The sequence below is a fragment of the Acomys russatus genome, chromosome 7, assembly GCF_903995435.1.
Source record: "Acomys russatus chromosome 7, mAcoRus1.1, whole genome shotgun sequence".
Lineage (NCBI taxonomy): Eukaryota > Metazoa > Chordata > Mammalia > Rodentia > Muridae > Acomys > Acomys russatus.
Window position 1 is genome coordinate 49,280,998 of NC_067143.1, and position 20,641 is coordinate 49,301,638.

Below are 20,641 nucleotides of genomic sequence, written 5' to 3' on the forward strand. Positions count from 1 at the left end.
CAGGGAGCCGCACAGAAGGGACTACACGTCCCGGAGGCTAGCGCGCGGCCCAGGACAGCCCGCCCCTGCCCCTGCCAGGCCCACCCCCTAGAGAAGCTGCGCTGGCTGGAGGGGAGGCTACCGAACGAGGGCAGGAGGTGGGTGCGGTGCGCCTGGGGGAGGGGGGCGAGGCTCGGGACCCAGCGGAAACATAACGGGCCCCTCAGGGCACCTGTCCTCGTCATCTGTCTCAGCCTTGCTGTTCTCATCTGTGAAATGGGGTTAGCCCCGCCCGTGGCCGCGGGGTGGGGGGCAGGGGAGGGAGTTGTAGGGGGCGCGTTTGTGGGGGGGTGAGGAGGTGGGCCGAGCTATCAGAGGGGTGGAGCTGGGAAAAAGGGATGCGATGTGGGAGGAGTCTTTGGTGGGTGGGGAGAGGGGCGGGTCTCTAGGTGAGAAGGGGGCTTCTTGTCTGATCAGAGGGGGCTGGTTTCAGAGCTGAGGAATGGACGCTAGGTTAGGTGGAGGGGTGCAAGGCAGGACCATAGGAATGACGGGGACCTCTGGCGAACCCAGGGCGTGTAGCTGAGCTGTGTGTGGACCAGGGCCTGTGGATGTACATAGCACCATTCTTTCCATGCGACTAGTAATAAAGAACCCATTCCTGGAGCTCAGCGGGTCACACACATACCTCAGTCTCCTCTCACGTCCTACGAGGGCCGCACCGTTACTAGTTTCCAGTTGAAGCACACAGGTTGATGAGTGACTTGCCTTGCCCCAAATGCCTTCAAAGACCCTACCTTTTTCTGCCCTCAGGGGAAACATGTTTGGTGGGGGTGGGGGGGGGGATAGTGTAGCAGTGAAATCAGCTCTCTGATGCCCCACCATTCCAAAGTTGGCTTCAGCTCCTCCAAGTGCCAAGCTATAAGGCAACCAACGCTCCTACGGGATCTTCAGGCTGGGGTGGTTTGAAAGCTCCTTGTTTATAATGATCACTGCTGGGAGGAGTGGGAAGACCACAGGAAGAGAATGCTTCAAAGATGGTGTGGGTGCCACGTGATAAAGCAGGAGAGCAGGAGAGCGAGGCAAGGAGGCTAAGGAGAGCTCTGCGTGCAGGTGAGGGCTTGGGACTTTGCAAGCAGGGAGACTGCACCTAGCTGGGTGGGTTCTTTCTCCCCCCCCACCTTTCCCACCGAGGCCCACAAATTCCAGGCCTCCTCATGTGAACTGCTAAGTTGGTCCCATGGAGCAGCCCGTAGGCCTCTTTGAGCTAGGACAGGGCAAGATAACTAAAGATAACAGCCATCGGGTGTGTAGGGAAGAGAGAGAAGTGTGCAGGGCTCTGGGCCAAAGTCTTGGTCCTGGTGGTCTACCTAGGTAAGGCGGGGAAGCTGTTGGCTGATTGAAAGATGTTACTCACTTCAGACATTGTCATCTTAGAGATTCGCAGGGTCCCCTACACAGTGGAAGCCTTCATTGTGTCTCAGCCACTTAGGCCTTGTCTTAACGCCTTTGAGTCCAAATTGAAAATCCAAGAGAATACTTCAAAATGAAGAAACATTTTTAAAAGTATTTATCTCCAAGACGGGGACATAAATATTCCTGTTGGTAAACAAGTCAGTTAGGGAAGGTGAAAACAGTTCTAACTAAATAAAATCAAAATATGTCTTCCCTACTCCCTGTCCAGCCTGTTTCTGGGGAGGGATGCAGAGGGGCTTCCTTGTCCCAGCAGGGAGGCCAGGCACCTGCCTATGTAGGGTAGTTGTGCTAAGGAGTGTAAAGTGGTGTGAATCTAAGGAGAGGGCGATGTGAATTCCATATGGAGGCCTGGCAGCCCAGTGAGATTTTTCCTTCGAATTCCTGGCATACGGGATGATGGAAACCAAGTTGCAGAGGAAAGGGTTTGTCACGCTGGTCTGTGAAGTGTCTGCTTCACCAGGCAGTGACGCCGCACTCCTTTACTCCCAGCACTAGGGAGGCAGAAGCAAGCCGATCGCTGAGTTTGAGGCCAGCCTGGATTACAGAGTGAGTTCCAGGATAGCCAGGGCTACACAGAGAAACCCAGTCTTCAAAAGCCAAGAGAGAGAGAGAAAACATCCCGTTGGCCTGTGGGATTAGTACAAATTAGCATGCTGAGTAGCTAGCCCAGTTTGAACTGCTGAGTCAGCTGTAACCCTTCTAATTCCTGGTGCAGGGTTCATCACCACCGGCTTCCCTGGGAGAGCCTACCGCAAACACTGACTCACCGCAAAGACCATACGCTGTCCTCTACCCCAAAGCCCCATGGGTTCAACACACATGGGCTGCAGAAGTAGCTCTCAATATGCACAGCAGGAATCTCCTAACTGTTGCCTAACAGCAGCAGATTCTAGGCTCAGGAGGAAGCAGCAGAAACAAGGCCCAGACAGCCATATCTCAAAGCCTAGATCCCAGCGTGGAGAATGGGCAGGCTGTTCCTGTGGGACATCTCCCACAAGTCCAGCTGGAGGGACCTCCCACTCAAAAACGTCTTCAACCTTTGGACCTAGATGACTATCTTAGTCTCTCCAAATGCCAGTCCTGTAATGAATTCCAAGTACAGCCTGCATTCACCTATTCATGCTTAACCACATTTGCTTTTACCAGGACAAGCACACACACACATCTCCCGGCTATTTTAACTTATAAGCCAGGCTTGTTAGCTTGTCCCTACAGTCCAAGCTACTCAGGAGACTGAGACAAGAGGGTCACTTGGGCCTGAGAGCTCTAAACCAGCTAGGGCAGGGCAGTATTATGAAAACCTGTTACATAAAAGAAAGGAGAGAAACGGAAAAAGTGAGTTGAGAAGGGAAGTGACTGAGAGTGTCTTGGCCAGGGATGGTGGCACGTGCCTCATCCCAGCACTTGTGACACTAAGCAGGATGATTGCTTCTAGGCCAGCCTTGGGTACAGAGTGAAACCTTGTCTAGGAAAAAAAAAAGAAACTTTTTCCTAACTTCTCCAATATATGTCCATTTCATAAACGTGGCGTTTTCCAACATAATTATAATCCTACCTTTGGTATTACCAAACAAGCTCTTGGCATTATACTTTTTCCAGACTGCCTTTCTCCAAAAACCTTTAGTTGTTGCCTTTAATGATCAGATCCAGTCTAGAGCCACACACTGCATTTGTTAACCTCTCTTTGAGCAAGTCATTTGTCTGCAGAGTCATCTGATCTGTTGGTAGCTGATTGGCTCACTAATGATTGGGTCCTAGCTATTTTTGTCTCTAGCGTTTTGGAAATGTGTACTTCTCATTCCATCACTTTAGAAGGCAGATACCAGGGGCTTCATGAAGCCGTTTGGTTAGTGGTTAATGTCATGGCACACATCTCCATGGTAACAGGGAAAGTATAGCACGGTCTCTCTCTCTCCTCTCTCTCTCTCTCTCTCTCTCTGCTTTTGTTTTTGTTTTTGTTTTTGTTTTTGTTTTTGTTTTTCGAGACAGGGTTTCTCTGTATAGCCTTGGCTATCCTGGACTCACTTTGTAGACCAGGCTGGCCTTGAACTCACGCCTGCCTCTGCCTCCCGAGTGCTGGGATTACAGGCATGCGCCACCACGCCCAGTTGTGGCACATTCTCTAGGCCAGTGGTTCTCAACCTGTAGGTCGTGGCCCATTTGGGGTCACCTAACACCACTGGAAAACAATTATTTATATTACAATTCACAGAAGTAGCAAAATCGCAGCTAGGAAGTAGCAGTGAAAATTTATGGTTGGGGTCACCACAACATAAGGAACTGTAGTATAGAGTCACAGCATGAAGAAAGTTGAGAGCCACCACTCTAGACTAAGTGTCCTTACATGCCACATCCATTCTGTAATTCTGGCTGCAGAATGGTGTTTTTCTAGTTGAACGTTCCTTATGTATTAGTTGGTATTCGTTTTGGGTGAAGGGTTATGTTGAGGCAGGGTCTCCTTTGGCCCAGGCTAGCCATGAAATCCCAGTCTTCCTACCTCTACCTCCCAGGTACTGGGAAAACAGGCCTACAGCATCATGCTGGTTAGTGCTAGTTGTCCACAGCCAGAACCTAGGGTCACCTAGGAGAAAGGCATCTGAGCATGCCCTGGGAGATTGTCTTGATTATCTTAGTTGATGTGGGAAGATTTGTGTTAGTTACTTTTCTCTTGCTGTGACAGAACACCTTGACCAAGGCAACTTTTCTGTAGAAGAGTTTGTCTCAGCTCATCCATAAGGATAAGAGTCCACCTTGACAGTAGAAACAGCTGAGAGCTCACACCTTGAACTGCTAGGAAGTAGAGAGAGCAGACTGAGAATGGTGTATAACTTTTAAAACCTCAAAGCCCGCCCCCAGTGACATACTTCCGCCAGCGAGGCCACGCCTCCTAAACCTACCCAAACAGTACCACCAACTAGAGGCCAAATATTCAAACACCTGAGCATGTGGAGGACATTCTCACTCCCACCACCACAAGACCCATCTCTCTAGTTTGTTTGTTTTTGTTTTTCAAGTCCTGGAACTCACTATGTAGAGCAGGCTGGCCTCGAACTCACAGAGATCTGCCTACCTCTGCCTCCTGAGTGCTGGGATTAAAAGCATGTGCCACCACATCCAGACACAAGGCCCATTTTAGTGGTGGGTGGGACCGGTCCTTGACTGTACAAACGGGGAGAGGGAACAGCGTGCTCATTGCCCTCTGCTTCTTGATTGCGGATGCAGTGTTACCATGTGCTGTGCCGTAGCCCCCGCCACTGGTGACTCCCTGCCTGTGATGGAGTGTGCCTTGAACAGTGATCTAGAATAAGCTCCACTCTTGAGATTTTTCAATCAGGATATTTTATCACAGCAACAGGAAAGGAAACTAAGACAAGCACCAGGCCCGCCCACCCGCCTGGTGTCCCATTTATAGAATAACATTTTCTTCTTTCTCACTCCCTCTTCCCTCCTCACCGCCTTTTCTCTGTTTGCAGTAATATTATAGACCCATTAAAATTTTCAGTGTGATAAAATCTATTATTGTTATTATTATTAGTGCTCAAATTTTGCTAAATCTGACCTTGAGGTGAGCTCCTAAGTGTTTCTGACATGATCTTAGTAATCTTTGTTCTTTATGATCTGACAAAAGAAGTTCGGGGCCCACCTGGAACGTTTCCTTTAAATAAAACCCAGGAACAATCCATTTTCCAGGAAGTCCTAGTTCCTTTTATAGGAGCTCTCTCCTGTGGGAGATGCCTAGAAAGACCCACACGGGTATGCTCATAGCTTACAGATCATTTCTGGGCCCTCAGAGTGAACGAAACAGAGGGGCTATTGCTTGTAGGTTTATGATTGTTACAATAGCTGGTCTTCACTGAGTGCACATAAAAGGTCCTACCTCTCTAGTCCTTAGCATTATTTTAGGCAACCGTAATATCTTTTGGTTTGGGCTCAGTAACTCAGTGGTACACCACCTGCATAGCATCAACAGAGTCCTGGTTTCATCTCCAACATTCACAAGCCTTTATTCAAATTCTGCTTATGGACCTTAATAAAGTCCGGCTGCGTGTGGTACAGGCCAGGGCACAGGCTCAAGTCCTCATTTGGAAGTCTAGCCCAGCCTCCTCTCAGAATGTGGTCTCAAGTAGCTGTGTTTGCTACTCTGGACCTTGGTTTTATAATTCTGGAACCAAGATGGTAATCACAGCACCTCACACTGCTGCTGTGGCATTTTAATGACATAATCTTCTGGGAGATGCCTCACACGGCTCTGAGCATGTCAAAGGAAATATTCACTGTCTGGCCCCTGCCATATGGATCGGATCAAGTTGAGGTTGGCAGGTATGAAAACAAGGACAAAGACCCTCACTTCCAAAGGCTGCAGAACACATGTCCACCCTGCTGGCAGAGTAGTGTGGACACACAGCCTGCCACTGCTTTGGGCAAGTTAATCTACTCTCCTGAGCCTCAGTTTCCCCTGAGGTAATAGTGTTGTAGAGCTTAAAGGGCCACTATATTTAACACACCTACAGCCAGGTTGGCCACACACAAATACCCTCCTCAAGTCTGGAAGGGCTGAGGATTGCAGGGCACAGATCTGACGGAACCTCTCAAAGATTTCTACTTTGGAGATCATAATTAAACATTGCAAAGGATGTTTTTCAGTCCCTAGACTGCAACTGCTCCTTCCCACAGAGCTAGGTGGGACATTCTGGCCCCCACTGCCCTGTCAAAGGCTCTTAGGGAGCAAGGCACTACCATCTCCTGGTTTGATGCATATGGTTTCCTCAGAGGCAGAGAGTGGTTTTCTTCTTGCGTTTTAAGTGGGCAGGCAAGTGGAACTTTAGCTTTGCCTCTTGGAAAACCTTCCTAAGAGTACCGTTCATTCACACGCGGGGATGCTGCCTGGAACAACTTCTATGTCCCGACTAGGTTTGCATCGTCCTTCGTCTTTTGAATCTGACCTTTAAAGACCTGGGTTTGGGGGCCTTGCTTTTTCAGTGGACATCTTGGGTTTCCTCTGAAGTAGTACGGTTTTGACTGCACAGACCTGTTCTGTGCAGGAGCTGTTGTCATCTTGGCATTTGGCCCCTGGCAGAGCTCCAAGCTGGTGGGCATCTCTTGCCTTCATTGCACACTGAGGTTCTGTGACAGGAGGGAAATGAACAGAGGTATGAGATTCAATATCGGATTCAGATCTCAGCTCCTCCACTAACTAGATATGTGACTGCGAGCCTCAATTTTCCTCATCTGCAAACTGGAGAGGGTAGTATTGTAGGAAAGAAAAAATGGGTCTAGGATGGACTTTAACTTGACTGACACAAAGCAGACGAACAGGAGAAAGCCTGTTTTGGTTAGTTTGTGCAAATCTGAGAATTCCACAGATAAGAGCCCAAAGGATTTGTCACTGAAGTTCATATAGCACCCTGGGCTAGAGGAAGGAAGATAAGCTTGGGGCTTCTGGCAGGGGTGGGGATTTATGGGAGAGCTGGGGGAGGAACTGTGTAGGTCGGTTTCTCAGGTTGAGCAATGCCATCTCCAAGTAGCTCTCTTCTCAGCCCTAATGAGTGCCCTTTGTACTTGCAAGTTCCCTTCCTATGGAATGCATTTTTCCAGAGCTGCTCCTGTGTCTGCACTTTCTCAAAATAACTAAATAATCAATAAGCCAACGGGACGTGGTGTATTCTGGCTTCGTTTGGTCATACTTGAGAGTGCTGTATCCTAGACCACTGCAAGATATGCTTATAAAGACATGGAGCAAAGCACTTAGCACAACAGAGTCATTCTTTGTACTTTTCTATGTATCACTATGAAAAGTAGGGCTAAGGATGTTCCACAGTAGTAGATAGACTGTCTAGCATCCCCAAGGTCGCGGAGTTTATACCCCACACTACATGCACAGATGTATGTGTGTATGTATGTATGTTTGAATGGTAGAGATATAGCTCAGTGATAGAATGCATGCCTAAAATGCAGGAGATTCTAGACTGATCCCCACCACCAAAAATGAAAAGAATTAATTAAAATGAGCAAAGAGTTACCAAGTGTTAAGTGAGGCCCAACAACAGGTAGCAGCCACTGCTTTGCCAAGCAAGTTGAAGAGTGGTATTCAAACAAGGTGCTTCAAGAGCTCTCGAAGGCTGTTACACCTTCTGTTGCTTTTAGCTTTCATTGTCAGTTTTGTCTGTCTGTCTGTCTGTCTGTCTGTCTGTCTGTCTGTCTATAGTGCTGGGCATGGAAACCAGATCCTCCTGAGCTGTATAACTTAACCCTTACAAATTACTTTCTGAGCCCAGGGCCTCAATGTCAGGCAAGTACTCTACCACTGAGTTACACTCCTACCCCCCATCTCAGTGCCTCTTCTGTTGTTACGAAGCGACACCATGACCAAGGCAACACTTACTTACTTACTCATTTTGGTTTTTTGAGACAGGGTAAAGCCCTAGTTGTCATCCAGCAACTTGCTCCATAGACCAGGCTGGCCTTGAACTCAGAGATTCCCTTGCCTCTGCTTTCTGAGTACTGAGATTAAAGGCATGTTCTGCGACCACCCAGCTATAACATTTATATCAAAAAGCATTTAATCGGGGGCTTGCTTGCGATTTCAGAAGGTTAGTCCATTATCATCAGATAACAGGGAGTGTGGCAGCACACAGGCAGGCATGGCCCTGGAACTGGAGACCTTTACTTCCTGATCCACAGACAACACGAGGGAAAGACACTGGGCCTGGCTTAGGCTTCCAACCTCAAAGCCTAACCCCACTGACAAATTTCTTCCAGCAAGGCCACATTTCCTTCCTAATCCTAATCCTAATCCTCCCAAACAGCTCTACTCCCTGGTGACTAAACATTCAAATAGATGAGCCTGTCCTGTCACTCTCAGGCAGCACCTCCCCAGGGGGAACCCTTTACTCTTACACCAACAGCAAACATAATAATTCCCTGACATTGTCCTCCTAGAGTTAGTAGAGACCCTACAAGCACAGAGAGGACTGCACTTCCTTCCTCCGATGCCAGTTGCAACTGTAAATTCTCATGTGTGCTTCTGACCAGCTGACTGTATCAGAGGTCCCCATGACCTCCTCCCCAGGCCAGATGATTTATGAGAATGTTCTGGAGAATGCATGAAGACAGTCTGTTTAGTAGACGTGTAGCTTATTGCAGAAGGCTAAGTCAGAAAAGGCCAGAGGAAAAGGTGTATATGGCCAGGTACGGAGAAAAGGCCAGCAGCCTCATTCTCTCCAGGTGCCCCATCCTCCTAGTATCTCTTTGGGCTCACCAACTCCCAATTCTGTTTTTTGGGTGTTTGTGGGGGGCTTCAATATGTGAGCATCGCTGAGTAAATTATTTAGCCATAGTGCTTACCACTCTCTGGTCCCTGCTGGAAGGTGAGGGTTCAACCTTCTAATGGCTGATTTTTCTGGCACCAGTCACTGCCCTTAAGGGCTGTCCAGAAGCAGCTGCTGACATAAACTCCACTGTTATTGGCAGGTGCTTGTTAGGAATGTAAGAAGATGCTCCTTTCTCATGTATTTCAGGAATTGGGGCCAAGATCAATAGTTATACCAAAAGGAGCTTCCAGGGCCTTTTCACATGGAAATAACCAGTGTTTTAGAACCCTGGCCTAGGCCTGGAGACAGAACTGGGATGCATAGTTCTTATTACATGAATCCACCTGGACCTACTGTGTGCTAGACAGTCACCATGCAGACGTAAGTCCTGCCATTGTTCTCAAAGGACTAGGGGCTCAGAAAATGATTCCCCAAAGTGTGAAAGTGTGACTTAGTGTGCTGAGCGCATCTCTGACCTCCTACATTTCTAGCTCCTAACCCTCCCCCAAGAGAAGGAAAGGCTTTCTCTGAAGATTCCTTACCCGACCAAAGACTAAGAACTGTCTTAATAGCTCCCCTAGCTCTCAACCTGGAAGACACACTGAATCACAGACTGAGGAGCTGCACACCCAGGGCCAGGCTGTCACCCTTTCCTCTGAGGACAGTTCTTATTACCCAAGAGAACCAGTATCACCATGTAGATATCTTCTCCTACACACAGCTGTGTGGCAAGCACCCCGCCCCCATGTTCACTATATAAGACCTCAGTAATCTGACCCTTCTCTGCGATCTATTTGCAAAGCTACTGTGCATGTCCATGTTTTTTTGTTTTTGTTTTTGTTTTTGTTTTTTTCACCTGTGAAGCTATCTGCTGTCAGTTTATGTCACAGATTCAGGTCTCACTTTGAAAGGATGGAACTTTTTCTCTTTCTCTTTCCTATCGTCACAACCCATTCGGTAATTTTGATTTTACTTTAAAGCACTCAGCATGCCAGTGTCTCACTTTGGGGTAACATTTAATGATCACGTATACATACATATAACTGGAGCAAAAATCTAACTGCAGTAGGTGTCACTGGTCACAGCCCACTTACTATGTTGATTTCATGACTCACTAATATGCCACACCATTCTTGGTTCTAGCTTATAGAGATAATGTATAGCTAATGAAACTCATTCTTCTTAAATTATAAGTTTTGGCCCCCATGACATCAAGATGTTCAGAATTTCTGTCACTCCAAAATATTCCCCTATGCCTCTTCAGAGCCCGTGTCTTCTCCCCAGCATGGCCACTAGCAGATCTCTCTCTAGTTTTCCTTGTCAAATCATAATACAAATAGGCTCGTGTACATTTCTGAGACTGGCTTCCTTCACTTGTGGTAATGATTTTCATCTATGTGGTGTATCCTGTGTGTGTATGTGTAAAGCTTATATATAATATATATTTCTGAGTCATTTCTATTCCATTATATAACTGTAGCACAATTTGTTTATCTTTTAGTAGTTTCTGGGTTTCACCCATCATGAATATAGCTGTGTTAGGTATTCACACACAGGGTTCCATGGGCACACGGTTCCTCTCTGCAGGAGTCACACGCAGGGTTCCATGGGCACACGGTTCCTCTCTGCAGGAGTCACACGCAGGGTTCCATGGGCACACGGTTCCTCTCTGCAGGAGTCACACGCAGGGTTCCATGGGCACACGGTTCCTCTCTGCAGGAGCGGAGTCACTTGATCATACAGCGGCAGCAGAACCAATCTTGCTTTCTTTTTTTTTTTTTTTTAGATTATTTATTTACTTTATGTATGACTATTCTATTTACATGTACATCTACATGCTAGAATAGGACATTAGATCGCATTACAGATGGTTGTGAGCCACCATATGGTTGCCGGGAACTGAACTCAGGACCTCTGGAAGAGCAGACAGTGCTCTTAACTGCTAAGCCATCTCTCTAGCCCACATTCTTGCTTTCTTATCAGTAGTGTCCCACTCTCCACCACTGTGTGTTCACCAGCATTTGGAATTGCTGGGTTTTTTCATCAACACTTTTTAAAAGATTCATTTATACAGTTTTCTGCCTGCATGTACACCTGCATACCAAAAGAGGGCACCAGCTCTCATTATAGATGGTTGTAAGCCACCATATGGTTGCTGGGAATTGAACTCGGGACCTTTAGGAAGAGCAGCCAACATTCTTAACCTCTGAGCCATCTCTCCAGCTGGGCACTTTTATTTTCATAGACATGCCATGTTATTCGTGATTTTAATTCCATGCCTCTAACAGATAGAAGTGCTTAATATTTCTTTGTGTTACTGCCTTTTTCTTTGGTTTGGGCTTTGATTTGGGAGGTTTTGAAACAAGAGTCTTATAAAGCCCAAACTGGACTAGAATCTTCTAGCAGCTCCCATATGAGAGCACACCACCAAAGTCCATCCAACATAGTGAACCAGTGAGTTTTATTGGGCTGCTTAGAGGAGGAAAAATGGCTCAGACATCTGCATTGCTGTGCACATATCACCAGAAGCTGTGCGCGTCACCAGGAGCTGTGCGAGTCACCAGAAGCGTGCTAACAAACAGCTGGAGCACACCACACAGCTGATAGGCAGTTCAATAGGTTGGAAACTATCTCAGCTGGCCCATGTGGTCTGAGCCTTCTCCAGGCAGCTTGGCTTGTTTGAAAGGATATCTCTCTCTACCAGCCTCATAGTTTATTTCCCTGTGGGATTGAATGTTTCACCTCCCCTAGAACATCTTTTTGTTCACCTCAGTTTTAACATCCTGCCTTTTAGTGAATCCTAAGACCATACTCTGCTACTTTGTGCAAGCTGAGAAACGGTGTTTCAGCCCCACCCATAGATCTCCAGGAAAGCTCCGTGGCTACCGCCCTCCCCACCTGACACTTCCACACTAACACCTGAAGAGATGCAGAGTCTTTGGACCCAGAACTGTCTGGAAACACAGTCCGGCCCCTGTGATGCTTGAGCTTGTGGAGCTGAACCACTTCACAAAGCTTCCACTTGAAGTCCAGTGTCTTAGAAAGGCAGGAATGGGGAGCAGGTGACATTTCTCAAGGATAGAAAAACTAAAACACGCAGATTGTTGTTTAAAAAGAAAAGGAAGAGGAGACCAGAGTTTGGGGGTGGGAAAGAAGAAAGAAAAAGAACATTCTGGATTAGTTCATTGAATCCAGAGTAAAGGCGACCCACTCCCTGGCCCTGCCTGTGCCTGACTCAGCTGTGAGCCCTGTCACCCGTCCCAGCTGCTGTTTGCAAGTGCTGGCCTCTGCCCTTTCCACGGCTGCTTGCCCATCCAGCTCTGTCAGACCTCCCCAGTGTCTCACAGCCCATCTGCTCCATGTTTCTGCCAAGAGTTTTGTAACTTCATCGTGGGTCGGTTCCTCTTCAGACACTCCAGATGGTTAATGCCTTTCTGCAATATCAAAACTCCCCATTAGACTGAGAGGGACTGGAAAGGGACACTCCCTTTGCAAGCATCTTTATCCATCCTGGCCCAGCTCGGGAGAGAACGAGGGTCTCATAGATATCCTCTTCACATAGAGATGTACAGAGATGTGTGTGCTGCCTCTGCTATCCTACCCCACCTCCATGGACCTGTTTCCCTGCCTTGGCAGTAGGTGTGGATGAGTGGCTGTTTCTTCCTGTCCCAGCATTCATTGCCCCAGCGCCTCACGCATCTGTCTCGCCAGCACACCTCCACTGTCTCTACCCTCCCCACACTCCCCACAGCATGACTTCTTCTGCAGGGCAGAACTGAGGCTCCTTTCTCTTGGTTTACCTCCCTCCACGGTCAGGGTAGCACTGCTGAGCCCTTCTACAGGTGTCCCGTAGCTCGGTAGAACCTTACAAAGATGCTAGATCCAGCTAAAGGAGGCCAGTGCCCTAGATGCTGGAGTCTGGGGGCAGTGGGGGGGGCATTTTTACTATCTTCCAAAAATATTTTGCTGATTGCTATTGTGTGTGTGTGTGTGTGTGTGTGTGTGTGTGTGTGTGTGTATTCTATATTCTGCCTGCGTGTATGTCTGTGCACCGCATGCATGCAGTGCCCTCAGAAGCCAGAAGAGGGCATTAGATCCTCCGGAACTGGAGTTACAGGCAGTTTTGAGCGACCATATAAGAGCTGAGAATTGAAAACACACACACACACACACACACACACACACACACACACACACGTCCTCTACAGTGCTGTGACTGCTGAGCCATCTCCAGCCGGGGGACAAGTACCTTCAGGAAGCAACAGTGCTCTGCAGGCAGTTTCAGATGGCTGAGGAATGAGATGAGCATCTTCATGCAGAGCAGAATGTTCCTTCCTGTGCCAGGTGATATGATGAGGGAGCGGGTCTGAAAAAGATTGTCATTTGGAGGCCAAAAACTAAGTGATCCATGGTACATTCCAGTAGACAGATGGAAATGGCACTAGTTACAACCATTTGTAAATTGAACGAGAAAAGTAATTCACTTTTGATCACCACTGATGCAGTGAGAGTACTGAGCCCAATCAGAAAGCATCTGCTAAGTACTTCAAAGAATAGTAAGCATTTACACATTTTTCTTAAACAAAAAAAGAAACTTGAGTTTGAATTCTCTTACACTTCTTCTCTAAACCAGGAATAAGTCCTGCCTCAGCTGTCCTCGTCTGCAGCAGGGATGGATAATGACGCTGCCTATGTCAAAGATGACAGGACTGTTATGTGTGGAAATTAATATTCATGAAAGAATTCAGGGAGTTCTGACCCAGGCATTTGCCTTTCTTCCACAGAGCAATGGTTCTCTAGCGTCAGTGAACATTTGAAATCACCAAAGATGCTTTTCAAACATCCGTGTGTGTGTGTGTGTGTGTGTGTGTGTGTGTGTGTGTGTGTGTTGTCTGTCTGTGTTCCCTTGTGAGTCTAATAAGCTTTGCATAGTGTGGCAGTTACCAGCCATTCATTACACATGAGTACATTTCACACTCAATGTAGGCATGCTCTGCAATCAGGAGTTAGGGCCTGGGACTGTGCAGAGATGGTTGGCTAATAGCCATTTCTCATCTTCCCCATCTAGAACTGTTTCCAGGCACCCAGGCTCCTACCATGTCCGACCCCATCACACTGAATGTTGGGGGGAAGCTCTACACAACCTCACTGGCAACACTGACCAGCTTCCCTGACTCCATGCTGGGCGCCATGTTCAGTGGGAAGATGCCCACCAAGAGGGACAGCCAGGGCAACTGCTTCATTGACCGCGATGGCAAAGTGTTCCGCTATATCCTCAACTTCCTGCGGACCTCCCACCTGGACCTGCCGGAGGACTTCCAGGAGATGGGCCTGCTCCGCAGGGAAGCTGACTTCTACCAGGTCCAGCCCCTGATTGAGGCCTTGCAGGAGAAGGAGGTGGAACTCTCCAAGGCCGAGAAGAACGCCATGCTCAACATCACGCTGAAGCAGCGCGTGCAGACAGTCCACTTCACCGTGCGGGAGGCGCCGCAGATCTACAGCCTGTCATCTTCCAGCATGGAGGTGTTCAACGCCAACATCTTTAGCACGTCCTGCCTCTTCCTCAAACTCCTTGGCTCCAAGCTCTTCTACTGCTCTAACGGCAACCTCTCCTCCATCACCAGCCACTTGCAGGACCCCAACCACCTGACTCTTGACTGGGTGGCCAATGTGGAAGGCCTTCCCGAGGAAGAGTACACCAAGCAGAACCTCAAACGGCTGTGGGTGGTGCCTGCCAACAAGCAGATCAACAGCTTCCAGGTCTTCGTGGAGGAGGTGCTGAAGATCGCACTGAGTGATGGGTTCTGCATCGACTCCTCCCACCCACACGCTCTGGACTTTATGAGCAATAAGATCATCCGGTTGATACGGTACAGGTAAAAAGACCCCAGTCACCCTGGGGAAGGAGCTCCCAGGAAGCTCGTGTCCGCCGAGGCTTTGAGGAGAGGGTCTCGCCTGTGGCACAAGGCAGAGCACTATACTAATCTGTATTAACTGCGTAGCTGGACCCGATTCCCAATGATAAAGTACACCTTCTGGAATCGCATGTCCTCTGACCATCGCCTTTTTGAGCTGGTGATGAGTAGTTTATGATGACAAGTTAAAAGTCAGCCAAAACATGCAAGAAGAGCCCACAGGAGGACTCTGGTTGGGACAAAGGAGCAGCACTTTTCTCACTGGCTCTCACCACAGCACTAGTCTATGCCTCGTGAACCCACCTCCAGAGAGAGCCCTGGCTGCTGAGAGGCAGGGTTGGAACAGGAGGCTCCTCTCAGTTTCCTAGGACATGACATGTACATCAAATCCCATCGCACCTGCTCTTTGCTCTGGAGGATGTGCCCGGGTACCAGGACTCCTTTGCCCAAAGGCAACCGTGTTTGGGTGTTTTAGAATGCAATAAGTCCCCAGGACCTTTTGTGGCTCCACTCAGGGAGAGAGTCGAGCTGTGTCTTGGCCTAGAGGAGCAAGTGTCCAGGCTTCAGTGGGAGGGGATGCCCCTCCTGAGGAGGCTGAATTGAAGGATTCTTGGCTTCAGATATTGTTTTCCCTGCAAAGATGTGACTATTGAAGTGAAGAAGATGGACACCTCATGACCCTGCGGTTGCCCGATCCTCACAGCCCTTTCCCCGTGACTGCAAGCATCACTGGAACCAGTCAGTTTAAACCGGTATATGATGGACTCTCAGGGTTGGAAAATAATCCAGTAGCTCCTTAGTTATTCCCCTTCCTCCAGGATGCCCCAGCACCTTGGGGGTGAGTGCCTCCCCTTGAGTTCCTCCAAGGGAACACTTAATGCCAGCTCGCATGCCCCGTGGTGACAGGGTGCTCAATATTCCCAAGGCAGTTTCTGCTGTGGTTGAGCAGTGCTGGCTGTTAGAAAGTTCTTTCAGTATTGACCCAAAATCTGTCCTGTGCTAGGTCTTCTTGTTAGACCTCCCTTTACACACACAGGTGTGTCCCTGCTTAGACTGGACACTTTGAAGACACATTACTCAGAGCTGATTCCCGTTTGCCATTTGTCTTTAGCAGAATTAGCTCCTTTCCATCCTTCTGAGTCAACCCTCTCTCACATGGCTCTGTCTTGCTCATGACTCCCAGTCCATCACCCTCTCCACCAGCCACTGCTCAGCATGCACCTGATTATTTCTGGCTGGAAAATCACTGACTGAGGAGATCTAGGGTGTTGGAAAACAGTGTTCAGCGGGCAGTATGGGACTGCTCTGTACCATCACAGTGCCCTGAGCAAATGTCCAGCTCCCAACCCTTCTGCTAGGACAGCAGCCTCCCCTGTCGTACTATCCCATCCTAAGTCCCTATGGGCCTCCTAGGATACATTAAGGACAAGAAACTCCAGACTACTACTCCCCAGCCAGTGAGGAGGCTTATGGACCTCTCACCTGCACATTGTGACTGACCTCGGGAGTGACCATAGCTATGAGAGTCCCAGAATCTAACCCACTGGAGAAGCACTCCAGACACAGCCAGGGAGTTCTGGTGCAGGCATCCGTGGGTGGACAGAGCAAAGGGCTTCCATAGTTAACACCGTGTAGATGGGGAGTTTTCAACATCCTAGGCAAAACCTGGTCCTGATGCCATAAAGGCCTTTCTCTCCCTACAGTGGGACTCGGGAGTCTGTGTGGCTGACTTGAGCCACTGCACCAGGGGCTCTCTGGAAAGTTCTTCAGAGAACCCAATAGGACAAGCAGAAGCTGTGACCATATTCAAATAAGTCAAGGAAGAAACCTCAGAAATCGACACTGCCCTTTTTTCCTCCCCATAAAACCTTGCTTTCTCCATCTTTTTGGTGCTTCCTAATTCAGTAGCTTGGCCTTAGAGCAAGTACAGAACGTGTCAAGGCACTAACACACTATGGGGCTCTGCAAGCCACTCGCCTCTCTGAGCCGCTTCCATTTCCTCGTCTGTGAAATGGGCAGATAGTAATACATAACCCTACCTACCTCACAGGACCGTTGTGAGGATCAAACAAAATAATGTATGTGAGAATAAATGATAAATGACGATTACTCTGTGTCTGCTTCCAATGGGGAAGTCTCCAGTCTTACATCATGTGGACCCAGGTTTGAGCTGACCTCATTGGCTTACTGTTGGATCCTTGGCCATGTCACTGAGCTTCTCTGATTTGTTTCCTCGTTGGGTTAACACCCCTGCCCTAGGGACCTTAAAAGAGTTGGTAGGAATCCCAGCTGGTCCTGGAACACAGCTCAGCCAATGCTCTTTCAGATAGGTATAGTGGACCACTGTGCAAGCAGAGTATAGATAAGAAGCCTATAGGGTGTGGCAGCCTGGAAATGAGCTTCCCACAAAGCCTGGGTGGTGGAGAGTGGGTGAGCCACTGACAGATCATGCAAGGATACACTGAAGGTAGGCAGAAAAGGCATGAGAGCACGGTGGTCCTCCCACACACCTGCTGCAAGGGGGAGTGACGCGACAGGTGCTGCACTCAACAACTCCAGGCTCACACAGACAGGTGACTTCAGCCACCTGCCTAACAAAAATGTGAGAAGGAGGAGCTCAGAGCAGAGTGGGTGGTGCCATTCAGTGGATGAGAGAGGGGAGCAGGGCAGGGCCGTTCTGCACCCCTCACTCCAGGGGGAGCTCACCCATACTCAATTTAGCATTACCACTGCTGAATCTTCATTCCTGTCAGCTCCTGACCTAGGTTGTTCCCACACATGCAGGATATCATCAGAAAGGGTGCCAGTGGGAACGCCAAAGCACCTCATGACCACTGCATGAGGTCTGCCCCAGCTGGATCCCTGCATGCTTGAACCATTCTCACCCGACCCTCAGGACCACCAAATGATCCTCCCATTTCTTTTTTTTTTTTTTTTTAATTTATTCTTGTTACATCTCAATGGTTATCCCATCCCTTGTATCCTCCCATTCTTCCCTCCCTTCCATTTTCCCCTTATTCCCCTCCCCTATGACTGTGCCTGAGGGGGATTACCTCCCCCTGTATGTGCTCATAGGGTATCAAGTCTCTTCTTGGTAGCCTGCTGTCCTTCCTCTGAGTGCCACCCAGTCCCCTCCAGGGGACATGGTCAAAATATGAGGCACCAGAGTACGTGTGAAAATCATATCCCACTCTCCACTCAACTGTGGAGAATGCCCTGTCCATTGGCTAGATCTGGGTAGGGGTTTGTAGTTTACGGCCTGTATTGTCCTTGGCTGGTGCCATAGTTTGAGTGGGACCCCTGAGCCCGATCCTCCCATTTCTAAGAAGGCCAAGCTTCATGGCCCTGCTCTGCCATTGGGCCCATGCTCCCTGTGCAGGAGTGGCCCATGGGTCTTTCTTGCTTACAGCAGTGTTCCACCTCCACAGTGCAGCCACCCCCACCATGTTTTATTAGCCACTAAGTGGACTGGATAATAGCATTTATTAGAATTCATCCAATTCCAGCTTCCTTTATGAATTATTCCCAACAGGCCATGTGAGTGGTGAATTAGCCAAGGTCAGCTTGTGGCCAGCCTTTCACAATGACCATCTGTGTCTGCCTAGGTCCCCAGGTGCACAGGGCCGTTGGCAGTGGTTGGCAAGAAAATGACGCCCTGTGATCACTTCCCAGAGAAAAACATGCTTGATAACAGGCCTATCAAAGGGAGGGACCAGGCCGGTTTCCAGGTCCTAAAGATCCTGGCTTTAACCACTCCATCTGCCCAGACAGCTGAGGTGCCCTCAGTCTTCTTCAGAGCCTTTGGGACAGTGCAGCACAGGCGGAGGAGTAGAGTTAGTCTGGTGACATACCCACGCAGCCTGAAGAGAAAGGTTGGCAGTGGAAGCCAAAGATCACTGAGCACACATGACTCAGGTCCCACCTGACCCAAAGGATAACCAGATGGGCTTCGAGGGTGATGCAGCCAACCAATCTTAGGGGTGGTGAATCTGAACCATGAGGATCTGACCCTCGTCCCTGCTCCCGATTCCCAGAGCATTTCTAAGCCTCTGTTACCATCTCCCAGTTAGCTGGCAGCCTAGAGTATTCCAAGCCATTCTCTTCCCTGTGCCAGGCCCCCCATCCTGCCAAAGTCTAGGTTCCCTTTTACTGGGAGTTGGGTAAAGGCCCAGTAAAGCCACATTTGAAATTCTCTGGGGACCAATCCAGCCAAAGAACAAATGGTGCTCTCTCCCCCCAACCCGTGTTGTATTGAATTATGTAATAAACACCCTTTGATAATTCCAACCTCCTTCAAATCCAGTTTCCTCCGGAAACATGGGACGTGTTGTGCTATCTCACACTTCTGTCTAGGCTACCTAACCCTTTCCCTCTTTGTTGTCACATCTGCTCATCCCTAACACTCCACTTTCTTGACTCCACCAGACAGATGAGCCCCAACCCCCTTGAGCTTCCCTGGACCTTAGGGGCTGTGTATCTGCAGCTGTTCACTCACGGTGTGGTGGTGGTCAATCATCAACAGCCACATCGCTGGGGAGGGCTCTGGTTTGTAGCCTTCAGGTTCCATGGCACAAGTGCGCTCAAGTGGTTCATTCAAGCCACCAATGTGGTATCACTGGGAAGGGAGGCACACAAGTTCTGGAGCCTGGAGTGACATGCCCCCATTGCTGTCACTCTTCCTATAAGTGATGTTCTGCCTTGCTCTTTAGAATAAAAGTCTGCTCAAACTTTTCCCTGTAGCACAGAAAAAAACAAACCAAAGTCACTAGCCCCGTGCTGACTGTCTTACAGCAACTTGACACAGCTGGTTATCGGAGAGAAGGGAGCCTCAACTGAGAAAATGCTTCCAGAAGATCAGGCTATAGGGCATTTTCTTTTCTTTTCTTTTTTTGTGCGGGTAGGGTGGGAGTGACGTAGGGTTTCCTTGTGTAGCCTTGACTGTCCTGGAACTAGCTGTGTAGCTCTGTAGACTAAGCTGGCCTCAAACTCAGAGATCTGCCTGCCACTGCAAATGGCCACTGCCTCTGCCTCTCTGCCTCCCAAGTGCTGGGATTAAAGGTGTGCGCCACCACCCCTTGCCACCTAGGCTGTAAGGCATTTCTTAATTAGTGATTGATTAGGGAGGGCCCAGAATGTGGTGGGTGGTGCCATTCCTGGCCTGGTGGTCCTGGGTTCTATAAGAAAGCAGCTTGAGGGGCTGGAGAGATGGCTCAGAGGTTAAGAGCACTGGCTGCTCTTCCAAAGGTCCTGAATTCAATTCTCAGCAACCACATGGTGGCTTGACAACCATCTATAATGTGACCTGGTGCCCTCTTCTGGTCTGCAGATGTATATGCAGGCAGAACACTGTATACATAATAAATAAATCTTAAAAAAAAGAAAAAAAAGCAGGTTGAGCAAGCTATGTGAAGCAAGCCAGGAAGCAACTCTCCTCCATGGCCTCTGCATCAGTTCCTGCCTGCAGGTTTCTGCAGTTTGAGTTCCTGTCCTGACCTCCTACATAATAAAGGAGACTGTAGAGGATTCCTTTGCCTTTTCTACCTCATGAGAGCACAGTGAAAAGATGGCCATGTGTGAGCCAGGCAGTAAGCAGTTATACCTTGGATGATAAGTGTTCCCCCAAAGATCCATAAATTAAAGGCTTGCTTCCCAGGATGGAGCATTTGAGAAATGAGTGGTGGGAGGTCCTTAGTTCACTGAAAAGAATGGTGGATCTGTGCCTCTTGTCTGTCTGTCTGTCTGTCTTCTCTTTCTTATTGACCTGAGATGTAACTCCTTGCTCTAACATGCACTCCTCCCATGATAGCATACCCTCACCACAAGCCCCACTGAAAAGGAAACTTTGTTGTTGTTTGCTTGTTTCCTTATTTTGGGGATTTATGGGGGGTTGTTTGGTTTTGTTGTTGTTGTGTGGCTTTTTGTTTATTTGTTTGTTTGTTTGTTGTTTCGAGACAGGGTTTC

At 48.7% G+C, this 20,641-nt stretch overlaps 1 protein-coding gene across 1 annotated transcript; it reads left to right on the forward strand.

The window, feature by feature from the left end:
* The first annotated feature begins 21 nt into the window (after positions 1-21).
* On the forward strand, positions 22-14,648 carry Kctd21 (potassium channel tetramerization domain containing 21). The gene is made up of 2 exons (XM_051148965.1): positions 22-137; positions 13,834-14,648. The coding sequence occupies exon 2, from the start codon at positions 13,863-13,865 to the stop codon at positions 14,643-14,645; it is 783 nt and encodes a 260-aa protein (XP_051004922.1). The 5' UTR covers positions 22-137; positions 13,834-13,862; the 3' UTR covers positions 14,646-14,648.
* The last annotated feature ends 5,993 nt before the right edge of the window (positions 14,649-20,641 follow it).

Excerpts from the sequence above, each read along its gene's own strand:
- Kctd21 (XM_051148965.1), top strand. The coding sequence starts at position 13,863 with ATGTCCGACCCCATCACACTGAATGTTGGGGGGAAGCTCTACACAACC.